The sequence below is a fragment of the Polypterus senegalus genome, chromosome 1 (genome assembly GCF_016835505.1).
Source record: "Polypterus senegalus isolate Bchr_013 chromosome 1, ASM1683550v1, whole genome shotgun sequence".
NCBI lineage: Eukaryota > Metazoa > Chordata > Cladistia > Polypteriformes > Polypteridae > Polypterus > Polypterus senegalus.
In genome coordinates, this window is record NC_053154.1 from 201,647,836 (window position 1) to 201,664,506 (window position 16,671).

Sequence of the window (16,671 nt, forward strand, 5' to 3'; positions counted from 1 at the left end):
TTTAATTTTACTGCACAACAAAGGAGAGCGCTACAGCTCTTCCAAAAGAGCCTCTTCAGGCAAATGTGAAGCACTGCCGTTGTTCTTCTTCTGGCAGTCTTCAATCCAAATCCCTAAAGCAGATTCCATCCAGACTACTGCCTTATTACATCCACTTACAACTCGTTTTGCACCCTGGTTAAAAGGACACTGCGGCCGTAGATCTTATATTCCTTTCCTACTTTTTAAATAAAAGAATCGTAGCCTTCAACAAATCCAAAACGCTTTACCTTTTCGGCAATCATTAACATCTTCCGCTTGCACTTGGGCACGGCCCCTGAAGCAGCAGCAGATCGTTTTGGAGCCATAATGAAGGGCTTGACTATGCACAAAGATAAACACAAAAGAGCACAAAAGTTAACTCTTTACACAGCGAAACACGTTGATGCTGAATGAGCGAGACGAGATTCCTGGTTAACACTGCATTCAGCACGCAGGAACTTAACTGCGTGCTCTGATTGGTTAGCTTCTCAGTCATCCGCCAATAGCGTCCCTTGTATGAAATCAACTGGGCAAACCAACTGAGGAAGCATGTACAGGAAGTAAAAAGACACATTGTCCACAGAACCCGCAAAGCAGTGAAAAATCCACGTTATATATTTAGTTATGCTTTCATATAAAATCCATGATAGAGTGAAGCTGCAAAAGTCGAAGCGCAATATAGTGAGGGATTACTGTACAGGTTAAAACTTTTTTTTTTTGAAGGTGCGCGCCCGGTATACCACATGTGTTGTTCTAGCACACGAGTCGTATTCCAAACAAAGGTCGTATACCAAGCAAAATATTTCGCCTCTAAACAGGACGTGTACCAAGTCGGACTTATTCCAAAGCAGATGTATACCGAGGTACCACTGTATACACATATATATGCATATACATATGTACATGTATATATACATATATTAGGGGTGGGACTAAAAAAATTAATCTAATTAATTAGAGGCTTTTTTAAAAGTGTTTTAGTGGGCGACAGAATCAAATAATAGACATGGACATGAATATTGTACACTGTGTGCACAATTATTAGGCAAGTGAGTATTTTGACCATATCATCATTTTTAATGCGTATATTCCAACTCCAAGCTGTATTAACTTGAATGCTTATTGGATTTAAGCACGTCAGGTGATGTGTATTTGTGTAATGAGGGAGGGTGTGGCCTAAGGAGATCAACACCCTATATCAAGGTGTGCAGAATTATTAGGCAGCTTGTTTTCCTCAGGCAAAATGGGCCAAAAAAGAGATTTAACTGACTCTGAAAAGTCAAAAATTGTAAAAAGTCTTTCAGAGGGATGTAGCACTTTTGGAATTGCTAAGATATTGGTGTGTGATCACAGAACCATCAAACATTTTGTTGCAAATAGTCAACAGGGTCGCAAGAAACGTGTTGAGAACAAAAGACACAAATTAGCTGCCAAAGATTTGAGAAGAATCAAACGTGAAGCTACCAGGAACCCATTATCCTCCAGTACTTTCATATTCCAGAGCTGCAACCTACCTGGAGTGCCCAGAAGTACAAGGTGTTCAGTGCTCAAAGACATGGCCAAGGTAAGGAGGGCTGAAACCCAACCACCACTGAACAAGAAACATAAGTTGAAACGTCAAAACTGGGCCAAGAAATATCTGAAGACAGATTTTTTCAAAGGTTTTATGGACCGATGAGATGAGAGTGACTCTTGATGGACCAGATGGATGGACCTGTGGATCAGTAATGGGCACAGAGCTCCACTCCAACGTGGAGGTGGGGTACTGGTATGAGCTGGTATTTTTAAAGATGAGCTAGTTGGACCTTTTGCATTGAAGATGAACTCAAAATCAACTCCCAAACCTACTGCCAGTTTTTCGAAGACACTTTCTTCAAACAGTGATACAAGAAAAAGACCATGATTTTTATGCAGGCCAATGCTTCATCACTTGCATCGAAGTTCTCCACTGCGTGGCCAGCCAGTAAAGGCCTTAAAGATGAAGGAATAATGACATGGCCCCTCTTCCTCATCTGACATAAACCTTATCGAGAACTTGTGGGCACTTCTTAAACGATAGATTTACGGGGGAGAAAAACAATACACCTCTCTGAAGAGTGTCTGGGAGGCTGTAGTCACTGCTCCACAAAAAGCTGATCGTCAACAGATCAAGAAACTGACAGACTCCATGAATGGAAAGGCTTATGACTGTTATTGGAAAGAAGGGTGGCTATATTGGTCATTGATTGATTGATTTATTTTTTTTTAAAATGTCAGAGATGTTTATTTGTAAATTTTGAGGTGTTTGTTTATTATTCTCACTATAACAGATGAAAATAAACAAGTGAGATGGGAAAATTTTCATTTTTCCTTTAGTTGCATAATAAATCTGCACACTAATAGTTGCCTAATAATTGTGCGCGCATATGTATTCCCCTGATGATGTTCACACTCACATTTCCGTTGTGAAACATTCAGGTTTCAGGTTTATTAACATTTTGGATTGACTGATAGCACTGTGTTTGTTCCATATTAAAATTAATCCTCAAAAATACAACTTGCCTAATAATTCTGCACTCCCTGTAAACTCAATCTCTTTTAATTTCTGAAAAAAAAAATGCATTTAAACTGCATTTCAATTCAAATCAGAATCATCATCCGTGGCTAAAATTGGGCAGACTTAAAAATAAAGTGGTATTCTAAGTACTTTAAGTACATGTTCAGAATGGTATTGTCTTTAAATAATAATAAGAAAAATTGCAACATAAAGTGCAGTTTTTCATCTTAAAAAAATAAGGCAGAAACATAAAAGTTAATTTGACCAGCATCACCTTTGTTTTATGCAAACTCGTTTTTGCACAGTTTGCAGAAAACCATGCTTTTCTCAAGGCTTCCGTTGGGTAGTCTTTTGAAATTAAATTTTCCTCCAGGAAATCATGCATTGAGAGAAGTTCCCCTTTGCTTGGAATGCAAAGTGTGATTAAATGCATTATTTTTTAACGCGTTATGGAGCACATGCATCAAAGCTTCTCAGCTGTGCTTGTGCTAAGAAAAGCAAACATTTTAAAAATAACATAACATGATTGTCAATGTAACCTTTTGTAAGTAGTGCCTGGAGGATTGCGAGTGTGGAGAAACTCTAGAGACAGCGTGTGTATTAACTTGTGGATTTTTCTGTATTTGTTGGCAGCGGCACAAAGTTGCTTCCGCAAGACCGCGTTAGCTGCGGTGCTCAGCTCAGAGCGAAATGAGGTGAATGGGAGGGGAGATGATGACGTCACTCCCCACCCGCCTCAACTGTCAATCCCCCCACAAACACAGTCTTTCGGAATTTGCATAAGCACAGCCCTTCACCAGCAATTTTAACTTAGTTATAAAATGATCAAAACTCTCGTTTATACCCTGCGTCCTCTCATTAAACTTGTATCCCGCATTAGTCGTGGGCATGACAAACGCCAGAGGCAGCCTGTCTATGAAAATTTAAACTTTAGGTTTACACCGTGCTTTGTTTCCAAAGTAGCTGCAGTCATGAATATGCTTGTATGCGTCACTGTGCATGACAAACGGCAGTGGGAGCGTGTCTATAAACTTAATTTAAATTTTAGGTTTACACCGTGCTTTGTTTCCGCAGTAGCTGCACTTATGAATATGCTTGTATATGTCACTCGCTTCTTATTGTTTCGCTGCCTTCTCAATTGTATAATGCATGTTTTCTTCAGTGCTTTTTGGAGCTCTTCCTTGTTTTCTATGTATTGCGCTCACAGTCAGTTCACGTGATTACGTGGGATGCGTGATGATGTCACACGAAACTCCGCCCCCCACGGCCATCGAGCTGAACTCCATTACAGTATATGGAGACAAATAGGTTCCAGTTATGACCATTACGCGTAGAATTTCAAAATGAAACCTGCCCAACTTTTGTAAGCAAGCTGTAAGGAATGAGCCTGCCAAATTTCAGCCTTGCACCTACACGGGAAGTTGGAGAATTAGTGATGAGTGAGTGAGTAAGTCAGTCAGTGAGTGAGTCAGTGAGGGCTTTGCCTTTTATTAGTACAGATAGACTAATCATTTTAGCTTTAAACAAAGTATTCCGCCCTCTATTGATTAAACATGGCAGCTACCAGCCACTATACCTTTCTAAACTCTATATAGTGCTTAATTACAGTAAAAAAAAAAACTTCTCATTTATGTTATGTCATGTTGCATACAAATAAAAACACACCTCTGCATTCCTAAACACTTTCAGCATGTCCGTGTCAAAGGCCTCTACAGTCTTGTAGTATCCTGTTAGTATTTGCTTCTCAATTGTCACCAAGTCCAAGGGGTCTGTGATCTTTTCATAATAGTCCATGTTCCTGTAAAATACGCGAAGGGATATATAAATTCCATTATGCATTTTTTTCTGCTTAAACTTCAAATGGCTTCAACCATTCAACAAATCTGGTAAATAAATACGATGAAATGTATTTTTCAAGAATAACGAATAACAAGAAAGTTAATATTTGAAAGAAAGCACTGCAAAATACTATTAAAAAATTTATATTTTATCAAATAACCACCTGAATCATTTATTTTTGCTATTTCCATAGAAAACAATACCAAAACTGTCTCACTTTTCCGATTATCATAAACCAATATAAATTAATATAGATTTGCTATTCCTTAGCATAACACATTCTTAAATTAGTCTGCATCTACTTATCAGAATTTTCCAACCTTTAATAATCTCTGGTAATAGATAAATGTGAGCTTATATATTCATCAAGCTGAAATATTCAAACAAAATTCAATTTAGCAGATTTTTCTTTAAATACAAAAAAAAGATGACTAATAAGAAATGCAATTTAATGAAAATGCACCGATTAAAAAAAAAAAAAAAGGTCCAGAAACAACATTGTACAGTATGAAGGTCATACTTATCAAAAAGTTTTGTGGGACATTAAAATACCTTTTTAACATGGTAATATGCAACACAAATACAACCCTAAAAAATGAAACAGTAAAATGTATATAATAAATATAGAATTTTTAGTGACAACTGCAAAAGACAAACTTTACACTTCATGAACAATGTAATATGGCCAGAAGCTGTGATTTTTTATTTTTTTATTTTAACATTATCCAAAATATGACTGAAAACTTGACTGAGTTATGAGTGTTTGTACTTATGCTTTACTTCAATCTAATGTCATTTTCTGCATTTAAAATGCATAATCTTTTGTAGGGTTGACATATTGAGCAGCATTGTTGCCTCATAGTATTAGGTCCCTGGTTCAGTTCCTAGATGGGGTTCCTTCTGCAGAGAGTTTATATATTCTCTCTATTGCCAGTTCCTAGATGGGGTTCCTTCTGCAGAGAGTTTATATATTCACTCTATTGCCATGCCGGTTTTCTCTAAGGACACTGTGCTGCAGCATGAAATTCTGATTTTTTTGTGTGTGTCGTGTGTGTAGGTCTTCATCCTGTAATGGACTGGTGTCCCTTCCAGGGACCTCTCCTGCCTTGAATCACAGTTCTTGCTGGCATAGGCTCCAGCTTCTTAGGGACCCTGCTCAGGATAAAGCAAGTTTAGAAAATTACTGGATGGATGGGGAAAAAAAAAGACCTGTGTCTCCTGGGGAAGCTTGAAAAAATAATCATGGTTTACACTTTAAGTGAATATGCTTCACAATTAAGTATTTGTTAACATTAAAATAAAGCCTTGGATAGACACTTACTTTTTCCTAGAAGGTAGAGTTAGTAATGGAGTTGCAAGAGTCTGGTTTGTAGAATCTGAAAATAACAATTCAAAAAATAAAGAAAAATCTGGTCAGATGTTTCCTATGCCACAAACATAAATGATCAACTGAATACAAATTGTTTCCTTCTATCATAACATAACAAATCTTACAGAAATCTTTGCATAATCCATAGAACGAACAGGCAGAATTTTTACTGTAATATGAGATTTGGCACAATCATTAATTGCATTAACTGACTTTAAAGTAAACCATGACTAAAGGATTTGAAGTTGTATTGCGTTCATGAAACATTTGTAGTAACCTTTTCAATTATCTTCTTGAAAGTTAATAAAATGTAGATAAAGAATTTCACTGTCCTCTCTACTCAAGACAATAATGACACATAAACCTATAGTACATTATTTTTCTTGTGATTTCTATCTGTAACTTAACACAAAAGTTAACTGAAATAGGAATTTTAACTAATTTCACCTATGTTCTAGAAATATGTTAATGAAACTCTAATTTTTCATCACTGGGCTATAATAATATCCAAAAAGATAATGATGCTAAATTCCATTACCATCTTTAAAATGATTATCATTATATAAATGGCATTTATTAAGTTTTTGAGAAGTGTTAAATGCTTCTTTGGGGTATTGTTGCATACAAAACTAATCCTTAAACGAAATACTTTTCAGTACTATAAAGTGCTTTTTCACCTTAAAGTTAGTACAGTGCATAGTACTATCTTGAGCACAGCAGGGTGGGCATGGGAGAGTTGTTTGAGAATATGTCTTTGAATATACCAATTCAGCAGAGATATAGGCAAAGCTAGTAGCATCATACCATCACAGTGCTGGAGTATCTAGTTTTGATCACAGATTAAATGAATACTCTATATAGAGGTAAAACATTTTCACATTTTATATATTATTTCAGCCTAGTGTCTTAAATAACCATAACACTGCATAATGAGTTTCAACCAAACACTGCCCTATCTGGAGCAAGCTCTAGTTTTGCCCCATAATTACCAGGACATTGGGTTGTTCACCAGTTACAATCATGAGTTGAACGGATTATAAAAAGTATTCAACAGATCAAACAGAGCCTTACTTATGTACAGTAAAATGAAAGAGCCTGGAGACAATATAAATGAACAACAATGAAACACAATTTATGTATCAGTCATCAGTTATTAGCACTGATTTTATATATATAGGGTGGTCCAGATGTAATTATGCAGATCCAGATCGTCTGGATGACTTTGATTTATGCGGGGACAATTCCAGTTCAGCGCAAAGACGATTCCTCATGTCCTCAGTTCGCACACTTCTCGATGGTCCGGGATTTTTCAGATGTTTTTCTTTGTAACACACTTAATAAGTTATAGCGTAATGAATATTGCAATATTAGATCTGGACCACCCTATATATTGTAAAATCCTTTTGCCTGAATGTGTATTAATAAGACATATTTTTGCATTCCCTTCTTTAATGAAAAAGCAGGAACAGAAAAAATGTGAAGAAATGTTATAAAAAAAAAAAATAAATCTACCTTTGTAGGAGATAATCATGTCACATATTTCTTTGAAAATCTGAGCAAGACGTGCAGTTCTTGCCACCTCAATATTTTCTTCTGCAGCAGCTAAACGTCGTGTCCGCACTGAACGAGATGTCTGCAGTGCTGCAAACTGAGTCATGAACACATCTGTAACATATATTAAAATAATGAAAAATGTACTTAATTTAACCAAGGAGCTTCACTGAGTCAATAAATCAAATACACAAATGTTTTGTGGGGCCATCTATCAAAGGCAGTTTGACCATGCTTTTCTATTACTTTTGTTATCTGATGAAATATTTATTTCACTTTATACAATGTGTTTTAGATTTAGCTTTACTATTAGAACTTCAAGTCTTAATTACAGTATTCATATTTAGTGAGGACTGGGAAACAAAAACAATAGTAATTTTCATACAATTTTCTATTATGTTAAAATCAATACTAGCACCAGTCATGTGTCCAACGTGCACATGAAATATTTACATTAATTAAAACTTTTGTAAGGTGAGCATGTGAGAAGAAATGCAAATATAGGTTAAAAATGACTTACAAACTCTTTGCATTCAAAATATCTTTCAAAGTCAGAGACAAAGTGAACTTTATTGTCATCTCAACCATATATAAGTATACAGATAGATGAAATTGCGAAGCTCAGGGTCCACAGTGTAACAACATGACATGTAAATAATATATTAAAAATAGAATTAAAATTTAAATTTAAAACACAAACAAGACAAGACATTGTGCAAAGACAAGACAAAGAAGTAGCAGCAATATTGACATGTAGTTAGCAACATGAATATTTGTAATCTAGATACATAAATATAGTCAAAAGATATGTAATATAATAAATAAATAATAGATAATTGATAAAGATAATACAGAAATTATCAGTGTATAATAATAGTTGTTTACGACATGTGTAAACAATGACAGGTCAGAATGTTTCACAGCAGAAGAATATCAAGAGTGTGAAAATACTTAAAGGTCATTATGAGATTTTCAGTTCTTTTCTACATGCACACTCGTCTTTGCAGGAAAGTAGCTTGCATGTATAAAAGTTCTTAGAGGTGGTTGAAGGAGTGTGGAAGATCCCTGGGAGCAGCATGGTGTTAAGGAGTCTGACAGCTTGGGGGTAAAAACTCTCCTGCAGCCTGGCAGATCTGGCTTTGATGCTACAGTATATTCTCTTGAATGGCAGAAGTATGAAAAGTCCGTGTGAGGGGTGTAAGGGGTCCTGCACAATGCTGCAGGCCTTGCAGATATTGCGTTTGTAAAATATGTCCTGTAGTGAAGGGAGAGGCACCCCAATAATGTTCTCTGCTGTCTTCACTATCCTTTGCAGGTGCTTGTGGTTAAATATGTTGCAGTTGCCATACCAGACAGTAATGCAGCTCAATGTGCCTCTGTAGAACATGGTGATGATGGAAGGGGGAAGACTTGCTTGCTTCAGCCGCTTCAGGAAGTGTAGTCTCTGCTGGGCTTTCTCGATTAGTGATAAGGTGTTATGTGTTCACGTAAGTTCCTCAGTTATGTGCACACCAACTAACCTGGTACTCCTAAAAGTTTCCACATCTAAACTGTTGATGCTGAGTGGGATGGGGGCAGGATGTGATTTTCTGAAGTCCACAATTATCTCTTTTGTCTTGTCTTGTTAACCTCAAGGCTACCTTTAAAGCAGAAGAATTTGGACCACCAACACACAGATGACTTAAATGCTGCACTGTTTTGTCATTTTTATTTAATTTTTGAAGCTTAATACAAGCATATCTAACAAATCAGAACAACATGCTCATCAGTCATATGGGCAACTGAAGGGCTCTTTTAGAACCAAAATATTGGTCTTCATGAGGCTGGTTGGTAAACCTAAAACGATGTGTTGGTGATAGGATTTAATATACAGAGTGTCAATGTAGATGTTTGCAGATAGACTCCATAGGAGAAACACAACTGAAGGACTGAAGGGATTCCTTAATGATTTCTAAGATTTATAGAGATGAAGGATGCTGTACAATATCACAGATCGAACATTTAAAGTGTCTTTAGTTGCTTGTCATGTCTGACTATGCCTAGACTGGTGTTTGGCTGAAGCATCTTTAACAATAAGCCTTAATTATTCTTTGGGGATGATGAGCAGCATATTTATACACAGTGGCATACTGTGTAAGCCAGACAAGAGATGTGGAAAAACAAACCAGCAAGGATGTCATGGTGGTGACTTCCACTGTTAGCGAAATTCATTTGCCTCTGCTGCTTGTTAGATGTAATTTGATTACTCTGTGACATATCAAAAAGATTCTTTAATATGTATGTTTGTTATGTAGATACTGTATTTAGGTAGAACTTTTTATCTCAAGGGGAAATTTACCTTTTATAGATGCTCAAGAAACAAAGAAATATTATAATTAACAACAAAAACACATGCAAGAATTAAAAAAACAGTCAAAATAAAAAGCACTTCTAAACTTATCTAATAATAAGTGAGCAGTGACAGTGAGGCATTATAAAGAACGTGTCAAAAATGTGTTGGTTAAAAATGCTCAATGACAGTGTGTCATAGACGGTAAGCAGCATTGTTCATAAGAACTAGTGATGATTGATACAATTCATCAAAGCGTATTTTAACAGAGAATCTACTGGGTTCGCTAGTAACCTTGTTAGCCAAATATTTACTGAAAACTTTTCTGTGCAGCCAGCTTAGACAAATGTTTTTCTTAGGACCCCATGATGCTTTGCAAGGCCAACATGACATTACAGAGTTGTAATGGCCAGTGTTGAAATGGAACGGGCCCTGGACATAATGCTGATCCTAGTAGTGAGTGGCATGCCAGATCAGCTGCTATACTGGACAAAATTCTTCTTTTGGTGTGGATTTAATAAAACTCGTTTTACTGGTATGCTAAAAATTTGTATTAAACATGTGAATACATTTAAACACAAAACATGGATGCAGAAGGAATGCTGTGCAGCTGATGCAATCAAGAAGAAGAGATGAATCCACATGCTGTAGTTTTGTACTTTTTTAGTAGTAGTGGCAGTGAGTGAGCAAGTGAATCAGGGGTAAACAAAAAAAAAAACTTTTTAGTTTGAGAGACTCAAGTACCAGCTATAGCATCACAAGAGGTCAAGCCATGCTTCGTGCTCTTGTTGCCATTGTCTGCAAGAAATTGTATTGTTTTGATATTTAACCGGGATGCCTCACAGCTCATGTTGCTATTTGGCCACAATAACCGGCTCAGCACAGCTGTCGGATGCCTCTCTATTCCTCAGGTACACTTAAAAGACCACTGCCCCATTATGATCACTCAAAAACAGTCCAGTTTCTCCTCCCTCTTTAACTTCAAGGCATTTTGGCTATTTCAGACAAGTTCCTGAATATTTCTGTGATTTAATCAAACTCAAGGTGAAGTGAATTCAGTGGGGTTCTCTTGTCACTAATAATAACCCTCAGTTTTGTCTTCATTCTCTCCTTCACTACTACCTTCACAGGTTTAGAGTGCATCCCATAACTGAGCCATCCCTCTTAATCAGCTTGTTGATTCAGTGGACCTCTCTTGAATTGATGTTACTGGTCCAATAAATCACCAAATAGAAAATCATATTGACTATCAGAGAGCTAAAAAATATACTCTGCTCTTATACATATTTCCTGTGTGTTAGTAGACAAGTCCAGCCTGTTCTTGATATGGACCCCCCAGTACTCAGAGCAGTACATCACCTCCACATACTAAGAAGTGACTGGGCATAAATGCTCTTTGGTCCAGGAAAAGTCAATAATAAGTTCCTTGATTTTGCTGATGCTGAGTTGCAGAAAATCCTATTTCCTATAACACATTTCTCCACATAAGTCCAATACTCTGTCCCAGTCCTCTTGTCAATATACCCCATTAGTGCAGAATTGTCAGAGAATTTCTGTAGGTGGCATGACCTGGTGTTAATATTTACAGTCTGAGATATACAGAGTGAACTGAAAAGGTGGCAGGGCTGTACTTTGTGGTGTACTAGTGTTGCTCACATCTACATTAGATACAAAGTCCTTGGACATCACAAACCGTGGTCTGCCATACAGGGAGGTCATTATCAGAAACCATAAGATCATCCACCCACAAATCTCTGTGTTTACAACTTAACAGATATGGCATGGTAGTGAAAGCACTGGAGAATTAATTTGTCCAGATGGGAATAAGCCTTGTGGAGCAGACAGATAACTGCATTTTCCACTCCAATCTATGTAGAATATACAAACTTAATTGAATTCAAGTGGTTTTTCACAACAGGATTGTTATTGCTCAGGACCAGCTTTTTAAAGGTTTTCATCATGTGGGATGCAAGGGCAATTGATCTGTAGTTGTTACATGAAGATTCAAACAGGGATACCTAGTAGTCAAGTGGTATTTATCACCTGAATATTGCACAACTGTATACCCTGTCCTCTAGAAGCATGCAGTGTCCATGACACTGCTTCTCAAACACCATGAGTCGTACATTAAAAGTAAAAACAATAGTCCTCTCTACACAATGGGTACCGTTAAATGAACCACAGAACACCAAGTGTGACAAAATCAGACCCTATACAATGACAAACAGCCTCTTACATTATCAATCACTGGGCTTTACCTCAATACTTATAAACCAATTTTGGAAAAACTATTTGCATGTTCTTACTCATTTATTGCCTGTCTTACACACCGGTTTTCATAGAAAATTATTAAAATAATTTTTGGGCCAAGCATCTTAATTCTAGAAAGTCTGAAATGAATAGGTTCAATACTAAAATTTCAAATTATTTTACCCTTAAATCATATTTTATTCTGTACTGCAATCACTGGTATATACATGATTATTGATATGCTTCTTATAAACAAATAAACACAGCATTCTTCTCAGTAATTTATTGAATGATGTGGTTCTTTTGTTAAAAGCACATAATTTATTGAAATGAATAAAAAAAAAGAACAAATGCAGACATTTTTGTTGATTATATCTCCAAGCAAATGTATTCTAATGGGACCTTACCAGATTTGATGTTGCCATCATCACGGATCATGCCATTCCAGCGTGTGTAAAGGGAAAGCGAAGTAGAATCACAGTTGTCCTTGGCATGTTTTGCTTCTTCTTGCTTTTGACGAATCTGCTCCCAGTTGCGTAAAAGGAATACGTGGTGTTTTAGAACAAAGTTTCTGTAGAAAAACATGTATTATTAACATGAGCTACGTAAAACATGCATTAAAAGCATTTTCTCTTTTCAGCTCTTAAAAATTCCAGTATTTCAGGCACACAAAGCTGAAGGCCTTACAAATGAGAAAAATTTCTTATCTGCATGAGTTAAAGGCTTGTTGAAGTATGCTATGGTTCAATTCAGCACATTTACAATGAAATACATGTAACAGCTGACAAATTTAGTATTTACACCAAATTATTAAATAAAATTAAAAAAAAACCATGCATAACAAAATGATTCCATCAAAAGCTCAAACTGAATTGGAGAGATACAGTATATTAGTGTGAATGTACAGTATGTGGTGTCTGGGTACATTTGTATTAGATGGGGGTTTCAATACAGTTGATAACTGCAGTATTTGTACTGCACTATGAGGATTTTTTTCAGGGAGAATTTACTTATTTACGCAATATTTAGATATAGGAATTTCCACAGTATGCCAACTATGAGAATGTAGAAACAACATTTTAATTTATCTTTTACGTGCAAATTCACATATATTTAAATGAAATATTTTAAATATGAAACATTTTAACAGTTCCTTATTGACTAGTCCACTAAGAACATAAGGGATGATCTAAACAATGAGTCACTCACAGCTACATACAGACAATTTATCAATTTAACTGTTATGTGCTATAACTGATAGTCCCAGTCTTACTGTAACGTGATCCACATATAGTTCAAATCCCCAGAAACTGCATGCCTAGTATGTATACTCTAAGTAGTAATACAAAGTGGGCATTGCCCATTCTGCTAGGCTTTTGTTTCACACCAAGCCTGTTAAAGAAGTAAAAGTAAAGAAAGCAGATTTAATAGGGATGCAGACATCCAGCAGCAGAAAACCCCTTCTTGCATTCCTAACTAAATGACTGCATTCCAGCTTGTACCATCATCTACCACGACTTCATCTCATAGGAAATGTGTAAATCAGAGTTGCACTGACATCTCTACAGAGTCAGACATCTTGAGCCAGAAGGTGCAAAATATACTCAAGCAAATTACCTCAAGATGGAAAAATCCGTAGAATAACCAAATGCAATGCCTAATAATAAACAGTACTGTACTATATAATAATACACTGGCATATACAGTACCAGCATCAGCATTACTGCAGCAGTTGCAATAACATAAACTTGTAAAGCAGAGCCTAAGCCTTTAGATTGTTCCTTCAATATATAATTATTTCTTATAATAAATATTGATTTATTTTCATTTACACAATGCTAATTACAAGATCTTAATAAAGATATAAATGATTTGATTGGGTATATCTTGATTTTACCTTTTATATTAACAAAATGAGTTTTTAATTTTAATTATTCTTAACTTTAATCATTGTCACATATTCAAAAGCATGAATATGGTATCAAATATATGTATATATCTCTATTATATAAAAAAAATCCTTTGACGAGATGAGACTTTTTGGAAAATATTTTTTCAAATCCCGTGAAACGAGACTTTTGCCTTGAGATTTTTCAAGTCACGTACTCTTCTCAACCATATACAATCATGCACACGGTACTCTCCCCTGATTTGTGTGAATGCTTTTGACAGAAACAGTTCCTGCTCTTATAAATTTTAACGTTTTCCTCATTTTAAGATTCTAATTAAAGAAGCTGTATTACATCTAAATATTATTTAAGAATTTCATCATGAAGGATTATCAACAGAAAAAATGAGTACACAGGCAATCCTAGCACCGAGAAACATTGAAGTCAAACGAATTAACAACAAAAACGTTGATCGGTTACATGGCAAATTTTTTAAATGCATATCAATAGACTATGCTGAAACAGTTGGTGGTGATTGTGCGGAAGATGACAACATCAACTTACAATATCTCAAAGAATGTCTACGTCTTCCAACACACAATTTACTATAAAAAGAAGGATGTATCCAAGAAAGTTAATGTAGTAAATATTCTGCAGATAACATTAGACAACAAAGGAAATAAAAGACAGAGTAGAAGATAAAGTAGAACGTCGTAAAGAGGTTCAAAAACGTTGGCGCGATACACACACAGAGCAGGTTAGAGATTATGAAAGTAGTAAAAATTGAAAGTCTCAAAAAAACTGATCGTAAAGATTGCATTAGCGCTAACAAACGGAAATTATTACTCGATGAAATAACGGAACAGCAAAAAGAATATATAGACATAGATGATATGACAGAAATATGCAGATATTATTCGGATTTAAAATTTAAGTCGGAGACTTGTGGATTGTCTAATTCGTGTTGCCATTGGGGAAAAAGTAGTGTTTCTTCCCAATGAGGAAGTGTATCCACGAGAAATAACACTAGAATTACCAGAGCCTACGAAAAAACTCGTGGATCCGTCTCACCTTAAATCGCTTCTTAAAACCGTTCTCACCTCTCCGCCAGCGTCTTTTGTTAATCTAAATGTGCTGATAAAGAAAAGTTGCAAGTAGCCGGTTATTCCAACGCCCCACCGACTTAGAACGTGCACAAACTTCTCCCAGCTCATGCCTTGATTGATTATCTGGGAGTAAAGTGGAGTTTTAGAGTGGAAATAATAGATCATTATTTGGAATACACGCAATTCACGTGTGTTCCGTTTCTACAGTAATCCGTGTAAACACATTTTTAAAACAGAAACATTTTTCATATTGTAGTAGTAAATGACAAAATGTAGGCATAAACTATATAATGTATGAAGCCTGAAGTCCACTTATCAAAGAAACAGTTTCACAAAAGGTACAAATATAACAGAACAAGTATGCTTTTATTCAAAAATATAACTGCAGGAAAAAAAGCCGCCTTAGCATGCCACATTGACACATACTTATTACAACGACCATGGTAGCGTAATGGTAACAGCTGCTGACTAGTAATCAAAAGTTCATGAGTTCAATCCCGCACGATTCAGTTTTGAGAAGTAAACTGCTCTTATTCTTACTATTTAAAAAAAAAAACATTCATTTGATTTCAGTGTGTAACAGCCAGTGTAATTTATGATACTTGTAAAGGTTAGTTTTTTTTTTTTATTCACTTTTCATTCTCTCAGTCATGTTCAAGATCTTTCCCTTAAATCTGACACTGCTGTTTTCATATAAAGATGCGCTGTAGCTCTGCAGCGTACTTATGACTGCATTCTCATACCAATGCTTGCGAACTGCAGTGCATAATTGCACTTTTCGTGGCATTACACGTCTATTTTTTGAGCATGCCCGTGTCGCACAAACACAGGAACATATGTTGGTGTAATGGAACTGAATTTAAAAAAAAAAAAAAGCTAGCCTTTACAATTATCATGCATTTACACTGGCTCTTACAGACTGACTGAAATCAAATGTATGTTTTTATTCTAAAATAGTTAAAAATAAATAAATAACCTTCGTCGTTCTGCCTGCCTCAACTCCCTGTCTACCTATATAGTAATAACAGTAATTTTATTATTATATAGGAGCTTCCCTGTCTGCCTATCATATAGTGCATTTCCTTCCTACCTATGTATATATCTATCCCCTTAGCTGTTTTTATAGATCTATTATACAGTGCCTTCCCTGTTTATTTATATATCTAGTGCCTTCTCTGCCTGCCTGTCTGCCTGATTGCATATAGCGCTGAACTTACTGCTCTGTACTATTCTATCCTCTGTGTGTCCTGGAGTACAAAAGAAACACCACCATACAGCAACATGTGCGAACTTGCAAGATCGTGGAAAAAAACACGTGGTCACTGATTACAAACCGCAAGATGAATGAAAGAGACAATATATGTAAAAACATCATCGCACTAATGCAATATTATTTGAAAACGAACAGTGTCAGATCGGGTTTGAATAAGCGCATTTTCAGATAATATTGCATGTACTGTACTATTTTAGAATAAAAACATACATTTGATTTCAGTCAGTCTGTAAGAGCCAGTGTAAATGCATGATAATTGTAAAGGTTAGCTTTTTTTTTTTTTAATTCAGTTCCATTCTCTCAGTCGCGTTCACGATCCCCCCCCATATAGCACGGATCGGAAATCAGCAGTTCTTAGCATTGCACCACGCAAGCTGTCGTATCAACTGCCTACTGTAACTTGCTTTATTTTTTCTTAACTTATAGTCTAGAATAAAAGTGCACTTGTTTTGTTATACTTGTACACCAACATATGTTCCTGTGTTTGAGCGACATGGGCATGCTCAAA

At 35.9% G+C, this 16,671-nt stretch overlaps 1 protein-coding gene across 1 annotated transcript in view; it reads right to left on the minus strand.

Moving 5' to 3' along the window:
* The window catches only part of ash1l (ash1 (absent, small, or homeotic)-like (Drosophila)), a 282,409-nt gene that overhangs the window by 17,645 nt on the left and 248,093 nt on the right, over positions 1 to 16,671 (minus strand). Inside the window, 4 exon segments of the mRNA XM_039767304.1 lie at positions 4,223 to 4,355; positions 5,718 to 5,772; positions 7,278 to 7,430; positions 12,303 to 12,466. Coding sequence (XP_039623238.1) covers positions 4,223 to 4,355; positions 5,718 to 5,772; positions 7,278 to 7,430; positions 12,303 to 12,466 — 505 coding nt within the window.